General features: G+C 45.4%; 1 protein-coding gene across 1 annotated transcript in view; it reads right to left on the bottom strand.

Annotated features, from left to right (window-relative positions):
* CASQ2 (calsequestrin 2) overlaps positions 1-13,432 on the bottom strand; it is a 59,594-nt gene that overhangs the window by 17,850 nt on the left and 28,312 nt on the right. Inside the window, exons 5-7 of the mRNA XM_003793827.1 lie at positions 8,969-9,042; positions 2,268-2,398; positions 849-894 (exon numbers count right to left, since the gene is read on the bottom strand). Of these exons, the coding sequence (XP_003793875.1) occupies positions 849-894; positions 2,268-2,398; positions 8,969-9,042 (251 nt within the window). The remainder of the gene's footprint in view (positions 1-848; positions 895-2,267; positions 2,399-8,968; positions 9,043-13,432) is intronic.

The following is a 13,432-nucleotide window of genomic DNA, read 5'->3' as shown; positions in this document are numbered from 1 at the left end:
CGCAAGTTCTAAGAACTAATCTGCATTAATTATGTGTCCCTAAGTGGTCGGTCAGAGTGACCATGTACACAATGGGAGTGAACCGGCTCTGCGTAACTCCAGAGCTGTTGACAGTGACAAGAGAGATGACACATGGAGCGCTTTGAGCAATGCTCCACCAACGCTGGTGGTTATTATTTATGAAATTCTGTACAAAGCCGGGGCAAGGGTGGGAGGGGTATCTCCGAGGCCCCCTTTCTAATACTATTTGAGCCACCTGACCTGTTGGCCGTGACATAGGCCTAGAGGACAAGCTGCCTCGCTGCTTCCCAGTGCCTTGAGTTGGTATTTAAAAAAGCAGCTGCCATTCATTAAACTGGTGTCTACTATGCTCTGAACTCTTCATGTCACTCATCCTTACAAATATTCCCAATTTAAAATGGGAAAACTGAAGCTCAGAAAGACCACCCTGACTCGTTGTCCAACACAAAGCTACCAGGCAGCTGGCATGTCTGTCTGACTTACGGCCTGAGCTGCTGCCCCTGGACTCCTGCCAGCCAAGGAGTGGACTCCGTAGTCCCTGTGGGAAGTGAACTCAGTAGTCCCTGTGGGAAGTGAACTCAGCGACAGAGTAATGTTGCCCAATGAGTAGGACCAAAGAGCCAGACTCAGATCTCCGGAGAACTGGGTTTTAACTGAGGGTGACGTTGTCCATATTTCAAACACTGTACCAGCCAGACACTCACCCCAACCAAATAAGACTTAGTTCAAGTTTGGAGACTTAATCAAAGGGACCCTCCTCTTGGAGTGTATATACTTAGAGAATATACCCATATCTGAAAGGCAGAAAGAGCTGGCCACTTTCTTACCCATGTTTCAAACATATCTTCTGGGCGCAGGCGACGTAGAGTAGGTCTGGGGGAAAAAAAAAAGCATTTCCTTGAGTCGGAATCACCATGGCAGATACGGCAGCCTCAGCACCGGGAACGGTCGGGTGAGATGGTGGTTCATTCCCAAGAGTGTGAAGAGCCCTAAAAACTATTTCTCCCCTAAGAAACATACCTGCTCAGATGCAGCTGGGCCTACACCACTCAGCCTTTCCACAGACCCACTCCACCCAAGGATTGGAAAGTCTGTTACAAACAGCGGGTCAGAGGGCTCAGGGTCAGCTCATTCCCAGGGCGAGCAGCCGCTGCCCCCCTCACAGACTGCTGCCACCGCTGAGAGCCTGCAGCAGGCCTGGAATGAGGAGACCTCACAGAGAAAACAGAAAGACTCAGTTCTCTAGCCCCAAACTGCTTTTTTTTTTTTAATCACCAGAGACATACCTCGAAAGCCCTATGGGAATGTTTAGGGGAGCAGGTGGGACCTATATTTTGCTCATAGTTCATTCCTTTCTAAATGTTGGCAAATACTGCCAGACATGTTAATATGTTTCTCCAAGTCCTGCCTCCCAGAAGGACTGGGACTGTCCTGATGAGGGGACCAGGATGCTCCAGGTATAGTGAACACACTTCTGCATACACTTGAAGGTGGCCGGGTGGGGTGGTGAGCCACGGTCCCATAGTGTCCCTCCCTTAAGAACAAGGGTCAGCAAACTGCAGCTGGTGGGTCAAATCTGGCCAGTGCCTTCTGTTTCTCTAAACAAACTTGCACTGGGATGCAGCCACACCCGTTTGTTTGCACATGATCTGAGTTGCCTTCATGCTACAGCGGCCGAGTTGAGTGGTTGCAACGGAGGCCATCTGGCCCGCAGAGCCTGAAATGTGTACTGTTTGGTTCTTTACAGCAGTTTGCTGATTCATGCTACAGCTACTCTAAATGGTGTCAAGTGTTCCTCTCCCAGAAGTTCTGTGTATAGAATGTTCTTCCTTGCCTAAGTTACTTAACTATTCTAAGTTTAATTTCTTGATCTCTATAAAGTTGAGATAACCATAATTACCTTGTAAGGTTAGATAAACTAGTTTTCATGAAGCACTCAGCCTGGTACTTGGCATATGGGAAGCTTTCAATAAATTGCCATCATTATTAGTGTAGAATTTTGTTTCTATTTTGCTCTGGCTTTGAGGGGGTTTGCTGACTTGGGGGGGTTAGTTTAACACTGCTTGAGAGTGCAGACTCATATTCAGAAGTAGGAAGGTCCCTGCTGCTTATCCTGGTCACCAAAGCTGTACTACCGAGGCCTGTTCTGCTGGGGTATAGACCCGGAATGCTGCTCTTGGTGGGTCTGCGATGTCAGCACTGGGGACACCCCAGCGTCCCCACCCCCCGCTGGCCCTTGCAGCCACCTTTGATGCTCCTTCACAAACTCCACGATCTCCTCTTCTGTGTAAGGCTTGTCAGGGATGACAACAGGCTCGTCCATAAATGGCTCATAGAAGTCAACCTCATTCATCTTCAAGGACAATTTCTTTGCCACCTGTAACAGGTAGAAATAAGATGAAGTTTGTTTGAATGCTGGTCTAGAGAAGCGATGGGTTGTCCATCTAGGAGCAGCGCGTGGTGTGTGTATTCTCTGCCAAAGACACAAGAGCAGTTTTAACTTCAATGTTGAGGTGGTAGGAACACACCAGGTAAGTCCTGGAATGAACAGAAAGAAAAAGGCTTATCTGGCCAACGAGTGTCAGACAGCGGCTGGGAGCAGCTGGATTGAAAAGTAGGAATTTAATCCCATCTCCATCACTCTCCTGTGTTTGTCAGGAGGGATGAGGAATTTAATCCCACCATCTCCCTCTCTCTACTGTGTTGGTCAGGAGGGACGGGGAAGTGGAGGCCAAGGGAGCTTGCTTACTGTCCCGAGCTGTGTGGATTCCACTGAACCAATTTCAATAGGACAGGCAATTAGTGGAAATTCCTACAATGTGCAGGTACTCAGAATCAGAAGCCAACCCATTAATCTGTCCTTGATCAGCTCGCAAACTCACAAACTGTAATTGCTATTTGGATTGGGGCACTGTCCTATGGTGAAATCTGTCAGCATCAGGCTTGCTTGATGGTTTTCCAGGCTGTGGGAGGCAGTCACAAAGTGACCAACCATCCTGCTTTGTTTAGGGCGGTGCAGTTCCCAGGATACAGGACTTTCACGGCTAAACCTGGATAGACCCCAGAAAAACAGAAAGACTTGATCACCTGATGACAGATAAAAATCTCACGGCACCAGCCCGCAGCCTGGAAAATGTTTTCTCTCTCGATTCAGGGGGCCACACAGTCAGTGTGTCGGCAATGCAGAGCGGTTGCTGTGTTGGCCGGCACGGCTGCTGAACTCAGGGCCTCTCTTTGTGAAATGCTTTGAGAGGCCTGGAATGTGCAATGCTCTATAGAAAACCAAATGCCATTCTTCTCAGTTCAGTGCTGTGATCCAAGAAAGCCCAGGGACGAACAGTGGCTCCCTTGAAACTGAAGAGGAATTGCCTAAGAGCCGACGCTCTGTGGTGGTAACCCATGGTGCTGCGACCCAGGGCAGCGTGACTCAGTGCGGGGGGAGGAACTGCATGTTACATAAACTCGTCTACAAGGGGGTGCGTTCTGAGGAGACCCTGACGTTCATCCGGCTTGGGTCATCAATTGCTATTAATTCCAGGTCATTATATTCCAAAAGACAGTTCTTATAGCACTTAAGGGAAGGAAATGCTACCATCCTACTCAGAGATAAAGAAAATAGGCCGTGTTAAGAGCTATGGTCAGTCAAAGGAGATTTTATTGTCATTTAGAATTTGAGAGGGAGATGTGGAGTTTTTTCCTTGCTTTCCCCCTCTTCTCTGGGGTTCCGGGTGGGGCGGATGAGGAGGTGATGAGGCAGGGAGCCAGGGAAGGGCAGCAAACAGACAACCAGCATTTGAGTTTACACACAGTTCTGTGCAAGGCTGGGCCCCTGGTGGAATGGGCTTGAACTTGACATTGGGGTCTGAGTTTTTGAGTTCACTTACTACATATTCTAGAAACTAGAAAGAAAGCTGTGCTGTGAATTGGTCAAACGAATGAAAACAGTCATAATAGCACACAAACCAGGGTTTAGTATGTGCCAGGCACTGTTTCCAAGTGTTTTAGGTTTACTAATTTATTTAACCCTCACTTTGATTTCCTGAGGTAAGAATATTATTACATTTATTTTACAAATGAGGAGCCTGAGGCACAATTTGGAGAAAGAAGTTTTCACAATCACACACCTGGAGGGGGTAGAGGCGGAATTCAAACCCAGGCCATGGAACATTCTAACCCTCCAACTCACCTGCACGCCAACCTCCTTTTCATTTGGAAATTACCTTCTCCTTGACCGTGTAAATGAAGGAATAAATTACATGTGCCTGTAAATATCGCATTGGTGCTGCGCGTGTTTTCCTTGTTCCTCGTAACGTGTTCTCGTCAGGTGGTTCTCCGTCACACCTGCTGAAGGAGCTTCTCAGAACCACTGCCGAGGTGAGCAGTGTGGTGCGCCTGGCATGTGAGCGTGTGTGTGAACATGTACGCATGTGGCGGTGGGATCTCTGGTTCCGGAATGCAAATCTGTGTCCACAATGTTACAGCTATTAATATAAAACTGGATTTTTGTAGGCCTTAAGTTTAGGTCTTGGAAACCCTGAGTAGAATTTTCCAGGAGTCTCTTCACTATCTCCCCATCACCATCATAAAGTGCCCCCTTCTTATATCTCAGAGGACCCCTTTCTTTTATTCTTATAATGTGGTACTGGATACTAAGGGCGGAAGGAGAGTGGACTGATGGAAGCACTTATTCATTCATTTATTCAGTGAAATATGTATGGAGCCCCCCTATCCAAGGTCGTGTTCCAGGAGCAGGCCTGGTTCATGGGCATTACAATTATGTAAGAGAAGATTGTACTATTAAAAGCTAAAGGCTCGGCGCCTGTGGCTCAAGTGGCTAAGGCGCCAGCCACATACACCTAAGGTGGCGGGTTCGAATCCAGCCCAGGCCCACCAAACGACAATGATGGCTCCAACCAAAAACTAGCCAGGCATTGTGGTGGGCGCCTGTGGTCCCAGCTACTTGGGAGGCTGAGGCAGGAGACTCACTTGAGCCCAAGAGTTAGAGGTTGCTGTGAGCTGTGATGCCACAGCACTCTACCCAGGGGAACAGCTTGAGGCTCTGTCTCAAAAAAAAAAAAAAAAAAGAGCTGAATAGGGCCATACACATGAGTTCTTTCAGGCTTTTCTTTTTTTAACTTGTTGGGATAGATTTTGATAAAGACAAGAAAACTACAAAGCGCAGTGCCATTTTCCTGACATTTGCATGCATATAAATTTTGATACAGATAATTTTTCTGCATCTTAGTAACACATTTCAGTCATTGTCAATGAAATCAACTCAGAATGAATTTAGGCCTCCTCCGTATCTATCTTCTCTGTTATCTTTGTTGAGACAGTCAGAGCTCCCTTTGGCCCTAAGGTGATTCAAAAGGGAAAGTAGTTATTCATCTCACAGTTCACTGAGAGAGGGGAACAGACATCGGGAGGAGACGTGAGACAGTAAGAGCCGACACTTTCCAGGCTGTAAGCTACAGAAGCGTGGACACCAGCTCGGCCCTTTGACCCCTTTCTTCCTCCAACTGCTTCCTCAGAGAGGTTGCGCCTCTGTGTGACTTGATTCAGGATCAGGATCAGCAGATCAGCATGGGTTTCAAACCTGAGCACCCTGTAAAATTCCCTAGGACACTTTTAGAAGATGCAGACTCCTCGGCCCTACTGCAGCCCTAAAATGTCTTAAGTTTCCAGGAGGGGGGCCAACAGATTAATGGTTTTAAAAGCTCCATGGGGAATACCAGCGCTGACAGCGGCTGGGAACTACTGATTCCAAAATCTACATCAGCAGCCTTGACATCTCACCCTCTTTATGGTTCTCCAGTTCATTTAATAATATTTATCGGTTTGTTCATCTATCTACTTTCTGTCTTTTCATCTTTTCTTCTCCGCTCTAAATTCTACAAGAGGAGGAAACTTTTCCTCAATGTCATGCTCCTGGCACTGAAAAGAGTTCCTGACACATAAACGACACTCAATAAATACTTGTTGAGTCAATGAATGAATTACTGACAGATACCGCAAGGTGAATGTTTTCCCAACTAGTAGGAAATAGGACTCCTAACCCCATCTTATATTCCTTTCTAGATTCTTCTTCCTAGACTTGCAGTGTTTTAAGTAGCTTCCCAAGTTTTGCTGTCTTGAAGTCAAAACTTGCTATCTTACATTACTTGGGGGTTTTATCTTCTTCCACTCATTCATCTCATCAGTGATCTTGTTACATCAATTTCTCCCAGTTAGATTTTTCATCTCTGTGATTGTATGACTGCTTTCTGGTTCCTTTCCTCTCCTGACTTCAAACCTGTATAAAATACCTCCAGGTCCCTCTGAGATCCCCAGGGGTGTGTTGTACAGACGTCATGACATTTATACTTTTCCCCCTTTTCTGCTCTAGCACCTCCTGCTGGACAGCACTGGGTACAGCCATGCCTTCTGGCTCCCCACCCCCACCCTAGCTCATGGGTACAAAGTGTTTTGTTTTGTTTTTGAGACAGTCTCACTCTGTCATCCTGGGTGGCATCATCATAGCTCACAGCAACCTCAGTCTCTTTGGGCTCAAGAGATCCTCTTGCCTCAGCCTCCTGAGTATCTGGGACTACAGGCACCTGCAAGATATCGGCTACTTTTTCTATTTTTCGTGGAGACGTGGGGGGCAGGAGATCTCAGTCTTGCTCAGGCTGATCTCCAACTCCTGAGCTCAGGTAATCCTCCAACCTTGGCCTCCTAGAGTGTTAGGATTCCAGGTGTGAGCCACTGTGCCTGGCTGTGGGTACAAGTTCTAAAGTCCCAAATGGCCTCAGCGTCCTCTCAGTGCCACCACTCTTCCCATGCTTCTTTCTTTTTTTTAAATGTTACGCAACTCCACAAGGCTTCAGGCACAGTGGCTCCTATGACTCAGGGTCTTACAGAGCTTTTAGTAAAGCAGCTTTCTGAGTTTTTAATTATGGCCTATCCTCACCTTCTTCATGGGGCACAGATATGAAGCCACACAGTTGGCCAGGGAGGCACTTCTGAAAACAGAGACAACTCTGAACACAGAGGGGAACCACCCTCTAAGAAATGAAGACTTTGTCACTTGGCCAGGCTTGTCTGCCCGCCTGTCTTCCTTCAGAGGGTTCTCACCCAGGGCCCCCTGTGCTGATCCTGGCCCCTCGGGACTAGGCCTAATGGATGCAGTTCAGGCTTCTTGCTGCCTCCCTTCTCTGCTCGTGTCCTGAACCAACCTCCTGTCCTTCTGGGCCTTGACGACTGTCTTCTAGTTCATAACAGTATCACGGCTGGGCTGGTGTTGATGGAACGCGTGCTGTGCGCCAGACCCCAGCTGAGCATTTCACGTACACTGCTCTTTCCTCTCGAGTATAGTAGCACAAAGCATCGACTCTGAGGTCAGGCCGGCCTGAGATCATAGCAAGCTTCATGATTTGTTGATATGTGACTGTGGGCCACTCACCTACTCAGCCGCATCCTTTGTAGAATTAGAATACCGATCCCCTGTGACAGGGGTATTGAGATGAAAGGAGAGAACCCCCCCCATAAAGCCCTCATCACAGACTCTGCCACCGAATAAGTACTTAATAAATGGTAGTTATTATTCTTTTTAAATATTCTTGCTCAAGATCTCTCCCAACTCTAATCCGACCAACGAGGGTAAACTTTTTTCAGGTTTAAATTATATGACTTAGATTGTAGACCTCTCTCCTGGGTTATAAACTCAAAGACAGGACCCTGTACATAGAAACGGTTCATTACACACATGAACTGAAAGTGACCTCTTTCCTCCTGCCCTTCCCGGCTCCAGCCCCCACGGGCTTCCTCCTGTTTTTCATGGAATATGTGAACTTGGTAAAGTAAAGGCCCATGAGCACTGCCCATCAGCTGTCCTGCTCCTCCCGTTAATTTAGACTTGAATTTGACCAAGAACTTAGTTTGTCCTAGATCTATTTGTTCAGTGAGTACAGGCGGTTCAGGGCTCTCAGTTGGGATGTGTGTGTGTTGGGAGGGGGTGGGGAGGTAGGATGATGTGTGTGTCATATACGTGTGTTACACATGTGTGAAGGTGGGGCAGGTGTGCCCGGCAACCCAAGGGCAGGTGGACAGTCTTTGTGACGTACAGAAAAGAAAGCAGGTTTGGGGCAAAGGTTGCCCTAAACCGGGATCCCAGTGCTACTACTCACTTGCTGGACACCATGGCTATCACCTAACCTTTCTAAATCTCTTTTCTTTTCTGGGAGAAGAAGTTCTCTAAGGAAGAGTTTTTACCTTTCAAAGGTGTTTAAAGGATTATCGATAAAATAGATGCAATACATCAAATTGTTTCCAACACACAAAAAGCATTCGATCAACAAATACTAGCCACTTTAGTAGTCAAGGGATCTAGGGTGCAATACTCTGACTATAGCAGAACCCAAATAAATAACCCATGATTCAAGGTCTCTCTCTCTCTGCTGTTCTTTGGCTTATGAAATCACTTTCTTTGTTTTTAAACTAAAGAGCATTTGGACTGTAGAAATGTATATCTACCCTATGTCTAGAAGATGGAGGTAACTTTCTAAAGCACCAGGGCTTCAGATGGTCAATGCCCCTTCCCTTCCATCACCCACGCTAGCCCAGCAGAGGGGAAGGCGTGCAGCCCCAGGAAGGGAGGGAACCAAGGAAGCAAGGGCTCGGGGCCCAGGCACACTCTGGGCGCGCACAGTTTCCATTCTCAGGCTGTGACAAGGTAAGGGTGGGCCATCCCTTCTTATTAGATGTTTTCAGAAACATCCTTATGTCCTCTGATTTTTGTGCTCTTCTCTCATTCAATAATGATTTACTGCCACATCCCTAACACGTCAGGGGAAAAAGGCAAAGCAACACGGTTAATGTTGCTAAAAGGAAAGACAAAGCAGCGAGAAGGTCACATTTTAACCCTTCCTGCCTATAAAACTGTTCGAATTGGAGTCTCACAGGTACTTACCCCTTTGTCAAAGGTGGCAAAAAATTTGATGTAAGGCTGGAAGTGTTCAGATGCCTCTTCAAAAGCCTTGTAATCTAAGAGGAAAGAGACGAAAGGGAGAGACATTTTCAAGATGCACAATCTTCTCTTTTTTAAATGATGGAGAGAATGCCAGGCGCAGTGGCTTGTGCCTGTAATCCTAGCACTCTGGGAGGCCAACGCAGGTGGATTGCATGAGCTCAGGAGTTTGAGACCAGACCGAGCAAGAGCAAGGCCCCTGACTCTACTGAAAATAGAAAAACTAGCTGGGTATGGTGGTAGGCGCCTTTAGTCCCAGCTACTTGGGGGGCTGAACCAAGCAGATTGGTTAAGCCCAAGAGTTTGAGGTTGCTGTGAGTTATGAAGCCACAGTGCTTTACCCAAGGTGGCAGAGTAAGACTCCGTCTCAAAAATAAATAAGTGAATTAATGATGTGGAGAGAGTGGAAAGCCAATTAATCCTGATCGTATAGTTCTTCAGCAGGTATTTAAGTAGGTAATTATCTGGTACTACTTAAGCCCATGGTTTCCCCCTGAAAAGTCTGAGCTGACTGGCATTGAATCGCCCAGGATAACACCTCTTCCCCGTCCTTTCATGAAGTTCACAAATGGAAACAGAAAACGGGAAACCGAGAAATGATGAAGGAGAGAAAAAGATGTGAAAAACTCCAAAGCAGAAGAAACAGCTCTTTACGCAAACGCGCTGCTAGTGGTAATCACGCCCTCTAGAGAGTGCAGCTTCCCGAGAGGAGAAGGAAATCTACCCGACTGTGTAAAGTGACCTTAATCGGACAACATCACAGCAGCATTTAAACTCCTCAGTAGGAGCATGCTTGTTGGTGAATCTTAAGTTTTCTTTTCATTTTTTAAAGCTTTTTTAAAAATTCTTATGCCTTGAGAGAATTATTTAAATTTAATCAAGTCTATATTTGACCCTGGTCCCCAACCTGAGTCCAAATTGATCACGGTGGGCATGAGTCCCCATGAGTGCAGCAATGCCGTGCCTTGGCACACCCAGGCAGTTACCCAGTAACGTTACTCATTTTCAAGCCTTGCATGGGAGGGTGGTGGTGATTGTGGTGATGGTAGTTGGTCTGAACAATGTTATCATTCGGAGAATCAGTGAGCCTATGGTTCACTTTTAATAAGACTAACTTCTTTCCATTGTATGGAATTGCATGTCCCTTAACAATCAGAAGGAGAAGTTTTTGCTAGAATTCTGGGCTCACACAGAATTTTCCAAGATTTTATTTAAAAAGCCCTCTTTCATTGTCGAATAATGCTGGCTCAGGGGACACCAAGATGAGTAAGAAAAAGACACTGATCTTAAAAGGGTCTCGGCCTGGCAAGAGCTATGGACCCTTAACCAAGCACAATGTGGTGCAGTAGTTGCTGTAACAGAGGTGAGTGCAACAAAAGCTGGGAGGAGAAAGGAGCCGAACGTGTAAGATCACTCGGACCTGCTGAGACACACGCGACTGCCTCGGCCTCATAAAAGATACCCTGTAACCTGACAGCCCAGAGGACTGGGTAGTGGGGAGAAGGTGGCTGGGAGCATTTGAAGAACGCATAGGGGGAGGGGAGGAAGTGGACTGGCTAAAGCCACACCTAAGCCATCTGGGTCTAAGGCAGCAGTAGGCTCCATCAGAGTCCCCTGTCACCCAGTCTCCCTTCCCCCCCGAATTTCTTCTCACTCCCCAGAACTCCTGTCCTGATGGAAGGAAGGGCTTCAGCCTGCGTCGGGAGCCCCCTTCTTCTCTTGGACAGCTACATCGCTTAAGATGAAGGATGGGGCAAGGTGACCCTCTAGGTTAGTTATTCAAAACGAGGTTAAACTTTTAGCTTCACCCAAATAGCAATTTTCTTCCAGGACACTGAAATCTCATCTTCTCCTCTGTCTGACCTCCTGTTAGCTCTAGGTTTTCCTCACTCCCGTGTCCTGTTTGGATGCTGACTGGCTTCTTCCTGGTTCCTCCCCGTCTGACTCTCCAGTGTCCTTGAAGATTCTTTTCCCATCTTGAATAGGCTCTTGAATATTCAGTCTCCATCCTCTAGCTTATTAAAGATTTATTTTAGCATTTCCTCACCTCTGTTCCCAATCTCTCAGGGTTTTCCTTACTGGATGTATCAGACTTTACTACTGGGTGTTTAATAGCACCAGTTAGACATTCTGGAGAGAAATACTTTGAATGTTTTATCCCCAACAACGTGGTTTGGTTCTTCTTTCCAAATAACACAGTTTATCTTACACGGAAGAACCAGATCTGACTGTTGGAGGTAAAACATTCAAAAAAGCAGGTGAATGTGTCAAAACAGATCTTGTCTAACAGGGCATCATGGCAGACACCTGTAGTCCCAGTTACTCCGGGAGTCTTAGGTTAAGATCTTGTCTAACAGGGCATCATGGCAGACACCTGTAGTCCCAGTTACTCCAGGAGTCTTAGGTTAAGAGGATGTCTGGAGCCCAAAGGGACTGAGGTTACTGTGAGCTGTGATGATGACATGGCTCTCTACCCAGGGTGACAAAATGAGACTTCGTCTCAAAAAAACAAAAACAAAAGAAAAAAAAAACAAAAAAACCCTAACCCCACCATATTTTGAAAACTGCCCAATTTCATGTACTGATCGTGCAGCTACAATGAAAAGAAGGTACAAATACTTTTCACCAAGTTCTTTCTGAAAATTTTGAGATTCTAGTAATATTTATTTACAGAAAAGCTCTGTCATGTAAAGATTTGTTTGTGGATCTAAATTCTGTACAAAATGTTGTTATTAAAAACAGTGACTAATAACATCTAAACCCACCTCGCCCCTTTCTTTTTAGCTTGGGAACAAGATGAGTAAGGAGACCTCCCTCTGCTGTTTCACACTAAGGAAGGTTAACTGTCCAAGGAGAGTCTCATGAAAAGCCTGTCACCTAAGGAGTTGATAGAGAAATAAATTGTGCATTATACTCACTTTGAGAAAACTTTAAGGAATAATTACTGGTTTAAATAATTCTTGCTGAGAACCTTCCTGAATGTACTTAATTAAAAATTGCAAGGATTATGTAAAATATATAACATACTGACAAAGTCAATTTAAAAGGAAAACTTCAACCTTAAAAAGGAGGTTGAAATGATTCACTAGAAATTTTAAGTATAATTTTTTTCTTTTTCTTTTTTTTAGAGATAGAGTCTTACTTTGTTGCCCTCGGTAGAGTGCTGTGGCTTCACAGCTCACGGTAACCTCCAGCTTTTGGGCTTAAGCAATTCTCTTGCCTCAGCCTTCCAAGTAGTTGGGACTACAGGCACCCACCACAACGCCCAGCTATTTTTTTATTGTAGTTTGGCTGGGGCCGGGTTCGAACCCATCACCCTCAGTATATGGGGCTGGCGCTCTACTCACTGAGCAACAGGCACGGCCCAATTTTAAGTATAATTATTAAGACCAGTAGAGCAATATCCGTGCATTCTTAGGAAAAAGCTTTATCATTATTTTTAAATATAGAACACAAAAAAGTTGAATTAGATTTGAAATCCTTTCAAATCCATTGAAATCATCACAAGGAGTATGAATGTTACATTTATGGATGAAATGAAAAGTAATAGCTGTCTGATTGAAATTATTTTTACACCTTTGAAGGACACTTTAGAGACTGAATTATTTGAATTATGTCTAACGGCAAGAAAAGAATGTTCATTCATCAGTCAAAGAAAAAACAGTGACCATTGTGCTCCTACTTCCCACCGTCCACATGTGCAAGTGACGTCTCTTGTCAATGGTGACTATTAAGAATTTGAAGAGATCATCATTTAAAATATTAATCAGGGATTGCATGTTGCCATTTCAAGCATAAAATCTAATACCCAAAGGCTATATTGGAAGCAAGTACAAGATGCCTATTCAAAATTTAAAAACATTTTATTTGGAAACTTTTTACAATGCTGAATGTGATATATTTCTTATTATTCTGTTTTTTCTTATTGTTCTATAATATAAAGTAGGTAAGAACACTTCTGTTCCCTTCACCCCCCTTTGATGCCTTTCAAGCCGCGTCATACTTTATGTGTGCCATCACCTCAGTTTGTGAAGTTTTAAAAATACGGTCCAGTAGTTAAATCAATCGTGCCTCCACATGACCAGCTGTGTGATAATGGGCGTGTTGGCTGAAGCTTTCTGCTTCATCCTTTCATCATTATTAACATGCAGATTATAATGGTAATCACTTCCCAGGCTAGTTGTGAGAATGAAATTAAGACGTAAGCTCCAAGCACAGCACTGGCATATGAAGTGTGTTAATTAAGTACATTATTATGATTATTAGTTTAGGATAGGGAAGAAAGGTACTGGAAGGGGTGCTCATTATCCTAACCATGGCCTTGCCTCCCTCCGTCCGACCATGGCCTTGCCTCCCTCCGTCCGACCATGGCCTTGCCTCCCTCCGTCCGACCATGGCCTTGCCTCC

The sequence above is a fragment of the Otolemur garnettii genome, unplaced genomic scaffold, assembly GCF_000181295.1.
Source record: "Otolemur garnettii isolate 467f Iridium unplaced genomic scaffold, OtoGar3 scaffold00073, whole genome shotgun sequence".
Lineage (NCBI taxonomy): Eukaryota > Metazoa > Chordata > Mammalia > Primates > Galagidae > Otolemur > Otolemur garnettii.
The sequence above is the reverse complement of the archived record's forward strand: the minus strand, read 5'-3'. Positions and strand labels throughout refer to the sequence as shown.